Source organism: Sminthopsis crassicaudata, chromosome 1 (assembly GCF_048593235.1).
Source record: "Sminthopsis crassicaudata isolate SCR6 chromosome 1, ASM4859323v1, whole genome shotgun sequence".
Classification (NCBI taxonomy): domain Eukaryota; kingdom Metazoa; phylum Chordata; class Mammalia; order Dasyuromorphia; family Dasyuridae; genus Sminthopsis; species Sminthopsis crassicaudata.
Window position 1 is genome coordinate 438,838,312 of NC_133617.1, and position 16,461 is coordinate 438,854,772.

Below are 16,461 nucleotides of genomic sequence, written 5' to 3' on the forward strand. Positions count from 1 at the left end.
AGATTGTTTCCTTCTTTATAAAACTGAAATAATTATAGTTAACTACTTGGCTTTCAAGGCCAAGGTTCTCAAGAAATAGTGTGTCATATAAATGGTTATATAAATGGTAGAAGTGGAGAAAAAACTCAGTGGATCAGAAAGACTATTAGAACACTTCAATTTGAGTGCTAGTTCTGCCAGTTACTAGCTGTGTACTCTTGGGTTTGTCAACTTCTCTGAGGTTCCATTTCCCCTATCTGTTCTACCTCATAGAGTGAGGAAAGTGCTTTGTAAATTGTAGAGCTCCATATTGTTGGCTCTTGCTCCTCAGTGTTGTTTGTTTTGCATTGCAGGCTTAAAGTGTGAAGTAGATGTGGATGAATGCAGTTCATCCCCTTGCCTCAACAATGGAATGTGCAAAGATGGTACTGGCAAGTTCACTTGTCAGTGCCTGGCAGGATACACAGGTAATAGAATAATGACACAGTTTTTCAATATAAGGCATTGCTGATATCAAGTGGAAATTTACTCTGAGAAAATTTTTCTGAATTGATCTTCTGTTTTTTTACAATTTGGAGTAAAGAAGCATGATTTTCTATTTTAAATTACTCTGAATTTTTTATTACATTTCTTTTAAAGAGAGAAAATCTCTTACAAGGTTACTTGAAACTACTTCAAAAATATTTTTAAATCCCCAAGGCATATGCATGTATGCATTTATCTCATCATACCGCATAACCTAAAAAGCACTTTTGTAAATGCTGTGTCTAAGGATTATTTTTACCAGTCTTAACTACAAAATATTATTTTGCTTAACTTATTTATTTCTGTTTTGCTTCATGCTCAGAGTAAAGATTTTCATTTTCCACCATTATTAAAATACTTTGACTTCCAAGGATTTTTAAGATGGCAGTTGCCGCCATTCAGTTATATATTTTTTTGTAGTTAGCATGTTGGTGATAAAAATTCTTGAAATAAGATATGATTTTATGATTATCAGAATATACTTAAGCATAGATTTTTGTATCATATGATATACTTTCTAATGTCCTTATAATGTGATATATATTGCGAATATAATATTGTTTTGCGTATTACATAATATGATGTGTAACATATTTTAAAGATATTTTCAAGGGACCAGGTACTAATAACTTTTCAAACAAAAAAAATTATTAGAATGAAAATGAAACATTAGATATGTTAGAGAAGACTAAAAAATCTTTCTATAATAGCTTTAACCATACACTTGAATGCACCCTGAATTTATATTTCTCCATTTTGAGGCCACATAAAAATGTGACTTTCACTTGGGGATGTCAGCCTTTGTAAATGAATCTCCTTAGTAAAGGTTCAGAAAAGTATTTCAAATACTAGATCTTAGATCCAGCTCTTGAAGGAACTTTAGAAGTCATTTGTCACAACTCTCATATTACAGGTGACTCAGATAAGTTAATTGATTTGCTTAAAGTCACAATTATAAGTGGCAGAGCTAGAATTTAAAACTTGGTCTTCTACTATTTTTTCCACTATCTACACTCAAGCATTGACTTAAGGAAATTACACCTAATTGTTTTTTGTTTTTTTTTCCCTAATGAAAACACCTTCTTCTCTCTCCTTCCCTCTCCCTCCTCTTGTCCCTCTCTTTTTTTCTTTCTTTTCTCCTTCCCTTTCTTCCTCTCTCTCCTACCTTCTTTACTTTTCTTCCTTTTTTCCTTCTTTTCTTCTTTTTATTCTCCTCCTCCTTACCTTCCTTCATCTCTCCTTCCTTCATTTCCCCCTATGTTTTCATCTCCCTTTCCTCTTTCCTTTTTCTTTCCCTCTCCTCCCTCTCCTTTCTCCAACAGATTTTTTCTTCCTCCTTTCTTCCCCTCCTTTCTTCCTCTCTTCTCCTCTACCTCTCCCCTTTCTAAATTGCAATTGGAGTTCAATGATAACGTAATGTTTACCCCAAATCCATCAATCTTCTGAAATCTATCCATAGATTTCCAAGTTAAGCACCCCTGCTCTAGCCTAACTTCCTCATTCTACAAATGAGAAAGCTGAGACTCATTGAGGCTAAGTGATTTGTGTAGGATTTCACAGGATTATCATGGTCAAAACATTCATCACCTGAGAATCAATCTTCTGATGATGAGCTGCTCTCCATTTAGATTGTCTTTGGCCTGCAGATACACTCTTCATTGCCACATCTGTGTGGGAAAATTTCCACCTCAGTAAGACTTTCCAGAGCGTATAATTTGTTGGCATAGATATCAAGAATCCAAGATTACCTTCATGACAACAATGAAGAATCAGAAAAACACATCAGTGAAGGACATATGCTGTACATGCAATTAAGACTATTTCTCTAATTTGTGATTCCTCACTTTTTTGTCATGGGACACACACTATCAACTTCTCAGAAGAATGTTTTTAAATGCAGCTATCAAAATGTTGTTAAAATGCAAATTTTCAAGCCCAAGGTTAAAAACCCCTGTATCTAATTGCATACAGATCAGAGATTTCGGGAAGAAAATGAGGCTTCTTGTTTAGATTTAACACTGTCACCATCTAAACTTTTTTGCTAAGTGGAATATGCTTTTAGAAAAAGTCTTTGATAATGTTGGCTAGCAAAATCTCACATCAAAGGCAAAGCTAATGATATCCCTAACAATATAGAGGTTCTCAAGAGATTCTAATCCACAGATGATATTCTAAATTGCACAGAGGCATATGATAAAACCTCCTCAATAAAATTTGTTTACTTAAAATAAATCTGTCTAAAATTTTTTTTTAATTTAAAAATTTTTTAAAATTTAAAAATCTGTCAAAAAAATTTTTTAAAAATAAATCTCTCTAACCATTCATACCAAAAAAAAAAAAAAAAAAAATGGCAAGAAATGTTCATTGACCAGATGAGGACATACAGTTGGATGAGCAGTCCATTATTTTGACTGACTCAACATAAAAGTTTAAGTTGATAAGTTGTAAACTGTTTAGCTACCATTTTTTTTACAAGCAAAGCATCAATATGTTTGCATAACAGATACATATATACATAGTGTGTATATATAATGTATATATATATATATATATATATATACATACTTGTATATGCATGTAGGTATATGAATGATATATATGTATGTGTGTGTATATATACAAACATAGTATCCCAAAAGTCTTAGTCCCAAAACTTTTTAAAGCTTTTAAGCTTTAAAGATTTGGGGGCTATATAACTATAGATATACATGCATATATACACCTGTGTATCTGTGGATATGGATGTGGGTGTGTAGAGAGCACAAGAGACTAAAAAGGCAGAGGTAGCACAGCAGATAGAGAGCCAATCTCAAAGCCAGTAAGACATAAGTGTATGACTATAAGCATTTACCAATCTAGTGGACAAGGTAACTCTCTAAGATTAAAAGCAGAGTAATAGAAACCTATATTAGTAAATGAAACTTTCTTATCAGGGAGTTGCTTACACTAGTAAAATTACTGGTCCATTCTCTATTCCCACACACACATCCATATTGGATGAGAGAGATGGACAGTCTGCAAGGTCTAAGATCAAAGGGAAGTAGGAGTTCAGTCTGCATCACATTTGAGAACTATCACAGCATTTTCATTGATGCCAAGAGAATCACTGCTACAAAAGCTCATCTTAAAACTATTATTTTCCTGGTGATGCTTTTTGGATGTGAGTACTAGAATAGCATGATATCAATAAAATCAAAATTATAAGTGACTGAAAAACAAAAATATAGATGGTGAGGATAAGTAGACTGAAATGTATTGAGAATTATGACCTGGGACAGTTAGGTGGCACAGTAGACAGAGCACCAGCCCTGAAGTCAGGAGGACCTGAGTTCAAATATGGTCTCGGACATTTAACACTTCCTAGCTGTATAACACTGGGCAAGTCACTTAACCCCAATTGCCTCAGCTGGAAAAAAAAAAAAAAAGTCAAGCAAAGAATTATGACCTGAATTTAAGAAATTAAAAGTTGCTAAAGAAAAAACAATAACTAGTAAATTAGAAATGGTAGTGATGAGACCTATCTCTGTGGCAAGAAGTTGAAGAATTTTGATTTTCTAGGAGAGCTGATGAATGTGGTAAATTGGAAGGTTTGAAAAAAAAACATTTAGTTTCTTGCTTTTTTATTAATAACTTGTCCATCATTAGTGTTTACCTTCCTAGTAGAGGTAGGCTCAAAAAGTGATTGTTTCATGAGACTAAACCATGAACTCATTTGTAAGAGGCTACAAAGTCTCTTCTAGCTAACTGGCAATGAGCTACATGGTGAGAATATAGGCATATCAACTTTTTAAAAGTCATCATGAATTCTGAGAGCTAAGTTTTCCTGACATCATTACTTTGAGTCCTATTGTTAGGTGGAAGGATCCCAGAATTCACTTATTCTCTGCAGATTCTTCCAAGTTTAGTGCTTTTCTTCGGGTAAAGAACTGACTTCACTTCCAAAGATTTAAAGAGAAACCTTTCATACAAATTGACTTAATAGCATTCTACAATAATATCATAAACAAAGAATTTGAAGAAAAGATGATTTTTGAAAGTTTTCAAGATAATGGAACTTTAGCTTTAATGTTTTCATCACTTTAATAGACTCAAAGTCTACCTTTTTCTTTCCACAAGCAAAGCGTTTATATTTATCTTTGGTGCGTTTATTTTCTTGTCTGAATTATAATTATCCCATATTTAATAGGAGATTAGCAAATAAAGATCTTCCAATACTTATGCCCAGAACCAGGCTTACCCAGTCTTCACCTGAACTACTACAGTGCTATTAGTACTGGGTCCTTCTTGGCCAGTTTTCCATTGCACATGCTTAGATAGTCCATGCTGAATTAGGCACATGTCTTATTTATGTTTTTATTTTTCCGAGCAAGTAATATAATGTGGTGCACATAGTAGGCATATAATAAAAGTAAGTGATGCTATTTCAGATTTCTAATGAATATCCTTTGCAGGTCAGCTCTGTGAGGGAAATATAAATGAGTGTAGATCCAATCCATGTTTAAATAAGGCCACTTGTGTGGATAGCATTAATGGATATCACTGCTCATGTGTGAGAGGATTTAAAGGTAAGCATTTGAACTGCTCTGTTTCTGTTTGCTTATGGTATTTTTCTTTACATTCATAAACTTCCAAGACTCAGTGCTTCATAGATAATAGTATGATTGAGTGGTATATCCTCATGAATAACTGAGTAGGTTGAAAGGATTTTGTTTAGGCTTCTTTGATAGATAGAGTACCTTATCTTAGAATCTTAACTTGAGAGCTGATTTGATTAGGTCTGACTAGATCTAAACTGTACTCTTTGTTTTTGTATTTGTTTTCTCAATATTATTTTATTTTTCCAATTACATGTAAAGATAGTTTTCAACATTCATTTTTGTAAGCTTTTTTTTTTCCCTCCTCTCCCTTCCCTTTCCCCTCTCTAAGTCAGTAAACAATCTGATATAGATTACATATGTACAGTCAGTAGTATATGTCCTTTATGTTCATCCTGTTCTCTCCTACCCTTCACCTTTGCTCACATAATATATCACCAGTGCCCAGAAAGGACTCCTTTTTCCTCAACTTGGTTCTGTTAAAATATCTCTCTTACTTCAATGGTGCTATCTCTTTCAAGATGACCCTCCTACTTTCTCTTACCTCAGATTATGAAAGTGCCTTTTACTGGATTGTCTCTCCTTTGCTCTAATCACATCTTGCCTTATTTAAATGTTGCTTATAAACATGTCCTATTCTTCTCCTGCCCCCTTTAAATGTAAGCATCTTTGTATTGTAACTAGCGAGTACAAGTGAATTCATGAAATGAATACTTAATAAGTTTGTTGAAGTCATAGATGTTTAAAGAACTAGATTGTGCCCCATTAGTTTTGTTAGTAGTTCACTTATGGAACACTTTATAGGTACAAAACACACTATTTTTCAAGTACACTATCTTAATAATCTAAATTTTATTAACTCCATTCTGTGGATGAAGAAAAAGTTTTGAAGAGGTTAATTGGAGAAGTTAAGTAACTTTCTCCAAGATCACACAGCTTACAACTGATAGACTCAAGATTCAAACTCAGTTTCAGGCTCCAAATTCAGTATTCTATAGAAGATATATATATAGTCAATTGGGGGGGGGGGTTGTTTTTTGGGTTGTTTTGTTTTGTTTTGTTTTGTTTTTTGCTGAGGCAATTGGGGTTAAGTGACTTACCCAGGGTCACACAGCTAGGAAGTATAAGGGTCTGAGGTCAGATTTGAACTTAGGTTCTTCTGATTTAAGGGCTGGTGCTCTATTCACTGTGCTACCTAGCTGCCCCTATAGTCACTTAGTTTCCTTTTTTTCTTGACTTTAACATTGCCAGTCTATTTGTAGAATTTTTTTTTAATTGTAGTGTTTTAGTACAATTATCAGGATATCACCATTATCATTTTCTTGGTTTTTTTTTAAATGAAGTTTAGATAAAAACTGTCCAGGGACAATTTATATGTATGTATATGTGTATATACAAATACATAGATATGTTTTATGCATATTTACTGTTCTGCAAACTATTAACAAATAGATAACTATATTGTGTGGTTGATTATTATTGTTGCTGTATTGTTGTTATAAATTATTACTATTCTTTTGATGATAATTTTCCTATTGTTTTCTTACCAGGCATTCATTGTGAAACAGAAGTCAATGAATGCCAATCAAACCCATGTTTGAACAATGCAGTTTGTGAAGATCAGATAGGCGGGTTCTTGTGCAAATGCCTTCCTGGTTTTCAAGGTACTCGTTGTGAAAAGAACCTGGATGAATGTCTCAGTAGTCCCTGTAAAAATGGAGGAACCTGCGAGGATGGCATCAACAGCTTCAGGTAAAAAGCCAGGACTGGCTGATTTAATTGAATAGCATGTGAAAGATTTAAGTTTGTTTTACTTTTGGCAAAATATCCTTGTCCTTGACTTTTCTTCTTTTTCAAGCACTTTTTTAAGATGAATAGAGAGACACAATTTAAATCTCTGAATTAATTTTCTCTTCATTCTCAAGATTTACCATTACTTTTTATAAGTCATCTTTTCCCATTTAATTAGAATTTTTTGTGAAAATGCTGTTTATTTTCTTAATATTATATGTATTTTTTAAATTTGGTAGAGTTTTGGGGTTTTGGAGGACAGGGAGTGGAGTGAGCACAGAGAATAGAGGGGAGAGGTCCATCTATATACAGTATGTATTCATATAATGGAGTAGGTATTTTCTCTACTAAAGCCAATCATAATCTTTTCACACCCTCTCATGCTCTACAAACTCTCTTTTCCCAAAAACTTTCAGATCTATTTCTACATTCTATTTTTTGATGTGACTCATGTCCAAATTTATAGTACAAACTTACAACATACCTATTACCTATCCTCAGATATTTCAAATCATTCACCCCAAGATATAATAACTACATACTATAAATGTCTAATATAACACAGAGAACTTAATATTTCATAAAATAAATTTGAATTACAGACTGAATAAGAGGCAGAACAATGTAATGGAAAGAGCACTGGAAAGGGTCAGATTTTAAATTCCAAATCTGCTCTTTACTATATATATATATCGTTTTTGGTAAACTACAGAACTTCCTGGGGCTCCTTAAACATTACTTGATGAGCTTAGATTGGCTACTAGTTTAATCTCGTAAACAACAAATCATACACACAATCAACAATTTCATCCAAGAGAATGACAATAATGAGACAACATACCAAAATTTGTGAGATGCAGCCAAAGTGGTTATTAGGGGAAATTGTATACCTCTTCATGTGTACTTGTATAAAATAGAGAAAGAAAAGATCAATGAATTGAGCTTACAACTAAAAAAGCTAGAAAACAAGCAAATTAAAAAACCCCAATTAAATTCCATATTTGAAACTCTGAAAATAAAAGGGAAGATTAATAAAATTGAAAGTAAGAAAATTATTGAATTAATAAAGAAAAGAATTGGTTTTATGAAAAAAACAACAAAATAGATAAACCTTTAGTTAATTTGATTAGAAAAAGGAAAGAAGAAAATCAAATTGTTGGTCTCAGAAATGAAAAGGGAGAACTTTTCACCAAGGAAGAGGAAATTAGAGCAATAATTAGGAGTTATTTTGCCCAACTTCATGTCAATAAATTTGATAATCTAAGTGAAATGGAGGAATATCTACAAAAACATAGATTGCCCAGATTAACAGAAGAGGAAATAAATTACTTAAATAGTCCCATTTTAGAAAAAAGAAAACAAGCTATTAATCAAGTTCCTAAAAAAAAATCTTCAGGGCCAGATGAATTTACATGTGAATTATACCAAATATTTAAAGAACAATTAATTCCCACACTATCCAAACTATTTGAAAAACTAGGAAAAGAAGGAATCCTACCAAATTCCTTTTTTGACACAGATATAGTGCTGATACCCAAACCAGGTAGGATGAAAACAGAAAAGGAAAATTATAGACCAATTTCTTAATGAATATTGATGCAAAAATCTCAAATAAAATATTAGCAAAGAGATTACAAAAAGTCATCCCCAGGATAATACACAACCACATAGGATTTATACCAGGAATGCAAGGCTGGTTCAATATTAGGAAAACTATTAACATAATTGACTCTATCAGTAACAAACTAACAAAAATCATATGATTATCTCAATAGATGCAGAAAAAGCATTTGATAAAATCCAATACCCATTCCTATTAAAAACACCAGATTAGGAATAAATGGAGTTTTCCTTAAAATGATCAGTAGCATCTAGTTTCATCTAGTTATGGTTAGATGATTTGTCCAATATTAGATTATAAAGTAAATATATGTATACATATGTGGTTATTGTATTGTTTTGATTTATAGTTTACATACATTATGATTTTATTAATATATATGCATAAATATAAGAATAAAATTCTAATCTTTGTATCCTTAGTATTGGTTTCATTCTTATGTTTGATTCTTCACTTTCCCTCATACATATCTGTTCTGCTACCAAATATTTCATCTTGTCCTTTGTAACATCTCCCACATAGAATTCTTTCTTTATACCCACACAATGGTTCAGCTACTTACAACCTAGTGGACTGGCCAATTTAAGGGCCTCCTATTTGCACTCCCTTTATCATCTTTTCCCCTTCCACTTTGTTTTTCACATAGCTGTCAATGTTCCTTAAGCATAGATATTAATATTTTACATTTATTATAAATCAGGATTATTAAAGATTTTTGCTTTTCTGTGAGTTTTTGGTGAGGCAGATTTCTTGTTGGAGTTATGCAAACATTTTCTAAGTTAAAAACACATGACTTGGACTTTTCCTCCACCAAGCTTTTGATCTGCAAAGTGGTCTTGGTCTCTTAGTACCACCTAGTGGCACGTATGGAGAATTGCTTGATTCAATTTTTTCAAATTCTTTCATCTTAAGTTTATTTTTTACACATTCTGCTTCCCTACTTGCTTGTCTTTTATTGTTCAGTTAATTTCACCTCAAGCATTATCCTTCCTGTATGTGCATACACATTCAATTAAACAAAACAATTAAATTCATATCCATTTTCTTTATTCCTTTCCTTTTCCCTGTCTTTTAGTATCAAAATCATTTCTCAGTTCTCTTTTGTCTCCCCTCACCTGAGTCATTTCATTTGCAAATTGAAAAATAAAGATAATAACAATGAAAGAGAAAGATATATATTTTAAAAGTAAAAGGCAGACATGAAAAACCAATGTTGATAATCTACATTTTCCTTAAAAATATCTGGAAGTTCACATAAGAATCTCTATAAAACTTCCTATATAATCTTTTCATCCTTCTTCAAGTAACCATGTTTTCCTTAATCACTGGCATGCCAGAAAAATAAAAACCTATTTATTTGGATCATATATTTAAAGCAGCAGTGGATTATAGAATTATATAACTTATAAGAGGGGGAAATTAAGGCGCAAAGGAGCAAATACTTATCCAAGGTACCAAAAGCAGAATCAGGATTGGAAACACAGAATCCTTTAACTCTAAATTAAAAATACTTTCCAATGGTTTTTCAATTTTATAGAATTGTGGAATCACAGAATCAGGAAGAAATTCAGAGGTCATCTCTCCTTCCCTCACACCCAGGTCAGGAGTTGCCCATGTATCATCCTTGATAGATGGTCATCTACACTGTACTTAAACATCTTCAGTCATGAAATTCAAGTCATAAAGCAAACTGTTCCAACATCTTATCCTCATATCTAATTGCATGAAAAGTCTATAATAATGAGCCAGAAACCTGCCTCCTTGTAACTCCTAGAGAGAAGTTTCTGAAGTAACTTCTCAACATGATAAGCCTTCACATGCAGTAGTCTTGTCCCTTTTAAAATAATCACTCAAGCAGAGTACAATACTATTTTCTCTGAATGAGACATATTTTGATTTCTGAGGGCTTTTAGTTTTGTTAGTTTTTAAGAGGTTTTTTTTTTTAAGTGAACATTGCATCATTTGAGTATATAGAACTTTTGCTCAAAGGAAATTCGAAAAAAAAAATTTTTTTATTTACTTTAGTTGCTATTAAAACAGTAAGGCTGTTCCATCTCATAAGTCTTGATTGGCAGTAAATAAAAAAAAAAAAAAAAAGGTCCAGATTAGTTATAAAAATAGAATATTATTTAGAGAAATTTCAGCTGTGGGTTTAGTAGTTAGTAGTAATATGAATCCAATGAGTTACCTATGATTCAGAGAAGGGTCCCTGAGAAGACTGCAAAGAGATCCTAAGCAAAAATCCTTGGTTCAGAATAACTGAAATAAAAAGGATATTGTTTTAGGCATAGATGAATAAAAAAGACTCAGTTCCTAGGTTATTGTCGTTCAGTCATTTCAGTTTTGTCCAAGTCTTTATGACCTCACTTGGGTTTTTTTGGCAAAAATACTGGAGTGGGTTTCCATTTCTTTGTTTAATTCATTTTACAGAGGAGGAAACTGAAACAAACGAGTTAAGTGGTTTTCCAGGGTCACACAGCTAGTAAGTGCCTAAGACCATGTTTGAACTCAAGAGGGTCTTCCTGACTCCAGGAATATTTGCTGGTCCCTAGTTCTTGGGACTAAGGCACAAAGAGACAACTTTATCTCAATTGACAAAGCAAGAAGCCACTATTCTAGAATTAGAATATAAAGTCAAAGCAGGCCCATAATAAAGATAACAAGAAATAATTAATTGATAGGTTGATTAAACCATTGGAGAAGCTATCTTTATATCTTCTGGGTGATACCCAGGTATTTGAGATAAACAACTTGAAGTTGGAGTGGCCAGAGCTTAATGAGGTAAGGAAGAAGGGTGGCCATAATAATTTTATTCAGGGCATAGCATAATAATTCAGGGAAACTGAGGCATTACAGTACCAGGCTTTTAAAAATAAAAATTAGTATAGCATTTTCCTATTTCAAGTTTTTTGTTTCCTTTGATGATAATGCAATAATATTGCTTTCTGTTTTACATTGTATTGTATAAATGCAGTGAAAGACAGAAAACTTGAGAGAAGCTAGCCATAATCTATAAAATTATTTCTATTAGAAAATATATTCAGAATTCCAAAGAATTGTCTCACAAATACATTTTTGAAATAGCCTTTTTACAACTTGAAGACAGCCTTTAGTCAGTCAACCAGCATTTATGAAGCACTTTGGATGAGACAGAGATTATGCTAAATGCTAAGAGATACAAATGCAAGCAAAAAGAGTCTCCTGCCCTCCAGCAGCTTAATATATGTATGTATACTTAATAGATATTCTAATGCAGGGAGGAGCAGCAACTGATAAAAAGAGAGCGAAATTGGGCTAAAGAGGAGGTTCCAATGTTGAAACTGTGACATAATCCTGAAATCTTGGATATTGGGAATGAGGGCCTTTCCCAAAATAGGAAGAGCTCCCCAGTGGGAGAAGGGCCCCACAGTAGAAGAGTCGAGAAGCAGCTGAGGCATAATGTCTAAGTGCTTGATCAAATCTATTTATTTTGTTCTTTTTCAGATGTCTGTGTATGGCAGGATACACAGGAACGCTCTGTGAAATGAATATCAATGAATGTGAGTCCAATCCATGCAAAAACCAGGCCACCTGTGTGGATGAGCTGAACACATACATCTGTAAATGTCGGCCAGGTTTCTCAGGCAGCCAGTGTGAAACAGGTATAGAGGAACAAAGGGTCAGTGTTGTTGTTCAATGGTGTCCAGCCTTTGTGACCCCACAGACCAACCGTCCATGGGATTTTCTTAGTAGAGATACTGGAGTAGTTTACTATTTCCTTCTTCAGCTCATTTTACAGATGAGGAACCTGAGGCAACCAAGGTGAAGTGAATACCCAAGGTCACATGGCTAGTAAATGTCTGAGATCAAATTTGAACTCTGGTCTTTCTGACTCCCAGCCACTGTACCACTTACAATAGGAAGTGTTTAACTCAGACATGACAGATTCAGAAATTAAGTTGGATTCAAACAATTTTCCAAAAGCAAATCTCTGGAATAGCAGAAACAATAGCACAATGGGCCAAGTAGTTTTCTTCTGGTTTACTTTCCTTAGGTTGATTCATCTCTATCTAAATTCTATGGGTTCAGGCCCGATCCTTAATGCAGTAATTTCTAAACAGAATACACCCCAATCTGAGCAAGTATCTACCAGAAGGGAAAATGGTTTGAAGTAGAAGTTTTTTTATTTCTAGGAATATATAAATCTGTATGTGTGTATACACATACACACACACACACACACACACACACACACACACACACACACACACACACCAATGCTAAGAGACAAATATTCTTTACGATATTAGTGGTAGTAGAGAGCCACTAGTTCAAGTCCCACATCCCACCAAAAAACTCCAGCCTCATTTCCTACCATCAGATACCTGAGGAACTCAAGACTTCATTTTTTGATGTCATAGTTGGTCTTTCCCCAAAAGACTGATTTAAATTTTCTCTATTAAAATGGAAAATACTTTTCATTTTTCTTGTTTGTTTTCCATCTGGTTTAGCTTTAGCTTTAGAATTGTTTGGTTGGCTTTGAAGATGAAGGGGCAGCTGGATGGTACAATTCAAATCTGACTTCAGACACTACAATCTATCTTGTGTGTAACAAATTACTTCTTATAGCTTTAGTTTCCTTTTCTGTAAAATGGGGATAATACTAACACTTACCACCCAGAGCTATTATGAGGATCAAATGAGATAATAATTGTAAAGTGCTTTGTAGAGTAATTGATGCATATTAAGTGCTTGTGGTTGTTCAGTTCTCAGTTGTGACCCCATTTGGGGTTTTCTTGGCAGATATGTTGGATTAGTTTACCATTTCTTTCTCTAGTTCATTTTTCAGATGAGGAAATGGAAGCAAACAAGGTTAAGTGACTTGTATCCATGATTGCACAGTCAATAAGTATCTGAGGCCAGATTTGAACTCAGACCTGTATCCACTGTGCCACCTAGGTGCCCAAGCACTATACAAATATAAGCTTTATTGTTATCATCATCATCATTATTATTATTAGCAGGTTCTTAAAACTATAAATTATAGAGACAGAATGGGCCTGAATTGCTTTGTAGAGGGAGTTTCCTAGCAGAAATTTTCTATACCAATGAAATCAGAAGTATGTTCTCTATCCCTATACAAGAGATGGCCAGGATAGAAGGTGACCTTAGATTGGGAGGCTCTAACATTTAAGTAAACCTGAAAAGCTTCCTGCAGAAGGGGCTCTTGAGTTGAGTCTTGAAGGAACCAAGGATTCTAACAGGTATCAATGAGGACAAATAGCACTTTAGCCATAAGGGAATGGTCAGGGCAAAAACAAAGATGAAGCAAAGTAAGCTAGTAGTCCAGGACAAATGGTTTACACAGTAAATTATAAAAAGACTTGAAATGTAGGAAGAAATTGGGCCATGAAGAGTTTTAAGTGCTAAACTCCCCTACTTATCAAACACCAATCCCTTCTTCCTTTTTGGTCAAATATGATCTCTTTGGTTTTCAAACCCTCACAATCTGCCCCCAACTTATTGTTCCAATTTCACTAACCATTACTTCACTTCTCACAGTCTATGGTCCAGCCAGATGGACTTGCTTTTACTTATATCTAACATTTCATCTCCACATCTTTGTACTAGCTATCTCTCATTCCACTCTCAAAATCCCTGGTTTCTTTAAAATTATGTTTAAATACTGTTAAGGACCATCCTAAGTGAAGGGGCAGGTCAATTCTCCAAGAGCCTCCAAAATTGTGAATCATAAACTCGAAGGAGTTGCAAAGCAGCCTTTACAAACACAGACTATTCCTTGTGGATTGGGAATGAAATAAATTGGAGGCAAGAGGGAAGAAGAGAAAGATCAGAGATCGAAACTGCCTCTCAGTCTCCTTGTATCATCATCATCATCTTTTCACATGAAGAGATACATTCTACAGGTCTGAGTTGGATCTCTAGCAGCCAGTGTGGGCCGGTGACTCCCATATCACAACAAAGTACCACTGTCTACATAAAATCTTTCCCACTTCCCATAGCTGCTAGTGATCTGCCCCACAAATTTTTTTTTTTTCTTCCCTTATGTTGTTCAGTAGTTTGCTGGTAAATGTTTAACAACTGAGTCTGTACACGGAAAAAAAAAAAAATATTATATATACAATTCACTTTATAGTTTAATCTGCATTATTAACATTTTCTCTGGCATTTGCTTAAGTTTAGACAATCAACAAAATAATAAAACAACCATTGTTTTGTAGCATTTTGCTATTTTCCCAGATGTAAATGCTCATCCTGAGAATTTAGCTTGCAAGCCACTTTGAGCTTGCTCTAGAATATCTTTTCTTTTATTTGTTTTGTATATATCTTATATATTTATGTGCAGCTTGTTTCCTCTAATAGGATGTAAATTTCTTGAGGGCAGGGCCTGAGGCATTTTTGTCTTGTACTTTCAAAGCCTAGCACAGTTCTTAACAAATAGTTGGTGCTATTGTTTGATTAAGATATATATTATAACACAAACACATATAAACAAAAAGAAAGGCAATGAATATAAAGGAATGAATGCTGGACATTCAACTAATATTTGATAGCTTTTTGACTGTTTACGCCATTTAATTTCTTTAAATTTGTTTAATTTTTTTGCAAAATGGTATTATGCCAGAGTTATTTTGAGGACCAAATTATTAGGGACATTTCTCTCTCTGAGAATGCCATGTATGCCATGTCAGGTGGTGGAGTGGACCCAGGAGGTAAAAAGGGGCTTGGCCTCTGAGGCAGGAGGTATTGAAGGAACTGCTAATAGGTTCCTTGAGATGGCTAGATCTCCTCAGCACTAACTCCAAGTGTCTCCCTTCTATGGATCCAGTACTGAAGGGGCTAGGCACAGGGTAATCCCAGAGGAGAGTCAACATAAATAACCAGATTTGAGTCCAAAGAGAGACGCAGAGACATACACATGCTCTTGCCTCCCACTAACCCCTGCTGAGATTACCAATAAAGAAAGGTTGTTTTGCAACTTAAGATCGGCTCATCTTCATGTGTATCTGGGGATATCCTGAAGACTGGTACGGAAATCTAGAATAGTGTAGATGGATGGTCCGGTACACCAAATGATATATAAAACACTTGGCAATTCTAAAGGTCTGTGTAAATGACAATCTATTATCATATAAAGGAACATTGATATTCAGTTCTTTTACTTCTACAACTGATATATATGTTTTTGTGACACAGAGCAAGTCTCTTAACCTTTTATACACAAGAAAGGCAACTGTCTAGGTAGAAAGAGTTCTATATATGGCAAATAGTAAAGAGAAAACATGAGTAGTCTGGGAAATGTAAATGGTTTATAGTTTCCCTTATCACTTTCTCCGCCCTCCCTTTTTTTACTTTTTTCTAAAGTTCTTAATTTTACCTGATTGTCATCTTTGTTCCTTGGTTGACTAAGTCCATTACTAGGAATGGAAATCACCCTCTTTTATTTTTTAGAAAGCATTTCTGATTATGGATTGATCCCTTATCTACTTAGTCATTTTCTGGAAATATTCATTCAGCAATTCTTTCCTGAATACTTATAAAATGCATGATCTTATTCCAGAAACTTGTTCCTGAACTCAAAGTTTAGAATCTCATATGGATTCTGGAATCTCGTATGAATTCTATTCTTAGTTGTGTTCCTAATTTGTTATGTGATTTTGGACCAGGTACTTATTTTCTCTGAGTAACGTTTATTATATCTGTGAAATAGGATGATAACTACCCTATTTCCTCAGAGTTCTTGGGAGAATAGAATGAATGAATAAATGTTAAAGTATTTTGAAAAGTATAGAATGTGTATGAATATTATATTGTTTATATGGATAATATATGAGTACTATGTTGGTATTCATATAATATGATAGAATCATTATTATTCACCGTATGAATAATATATGAACACAGCAAAGCCCAGCTTTCCATGCTAGCCTTCAATTCATGTCCTGATTT

General features: G+C 33.9%; 1 protein-coding gene across 1 annotated transcript in view; it reads left to right on the forward strand.

Annotated features, from left to right (window-relative positions):
• The window catches only part of SVEP1 (sushi, von Willebrand factor type A, EGF and pentraxin domain containing 1), a 318,610-nt gene that overhangs the window by 196,737 nt on the left and 105,412 nt on the right, over nt 1-16,461 (forward strand). Inside the window, 4 exon segments of the mRNA XM_074280632.1 lie at nt 333-446; nt 4,956-5,069; nt 6,650-6,851; nt 11,995-12,152. Coding sequence (XP_074136733.1) covers nt 333-446; nt 4,956-5,069; nt 6,650-6,851; nt 11,995-12,152 — 588 coding nt within the window.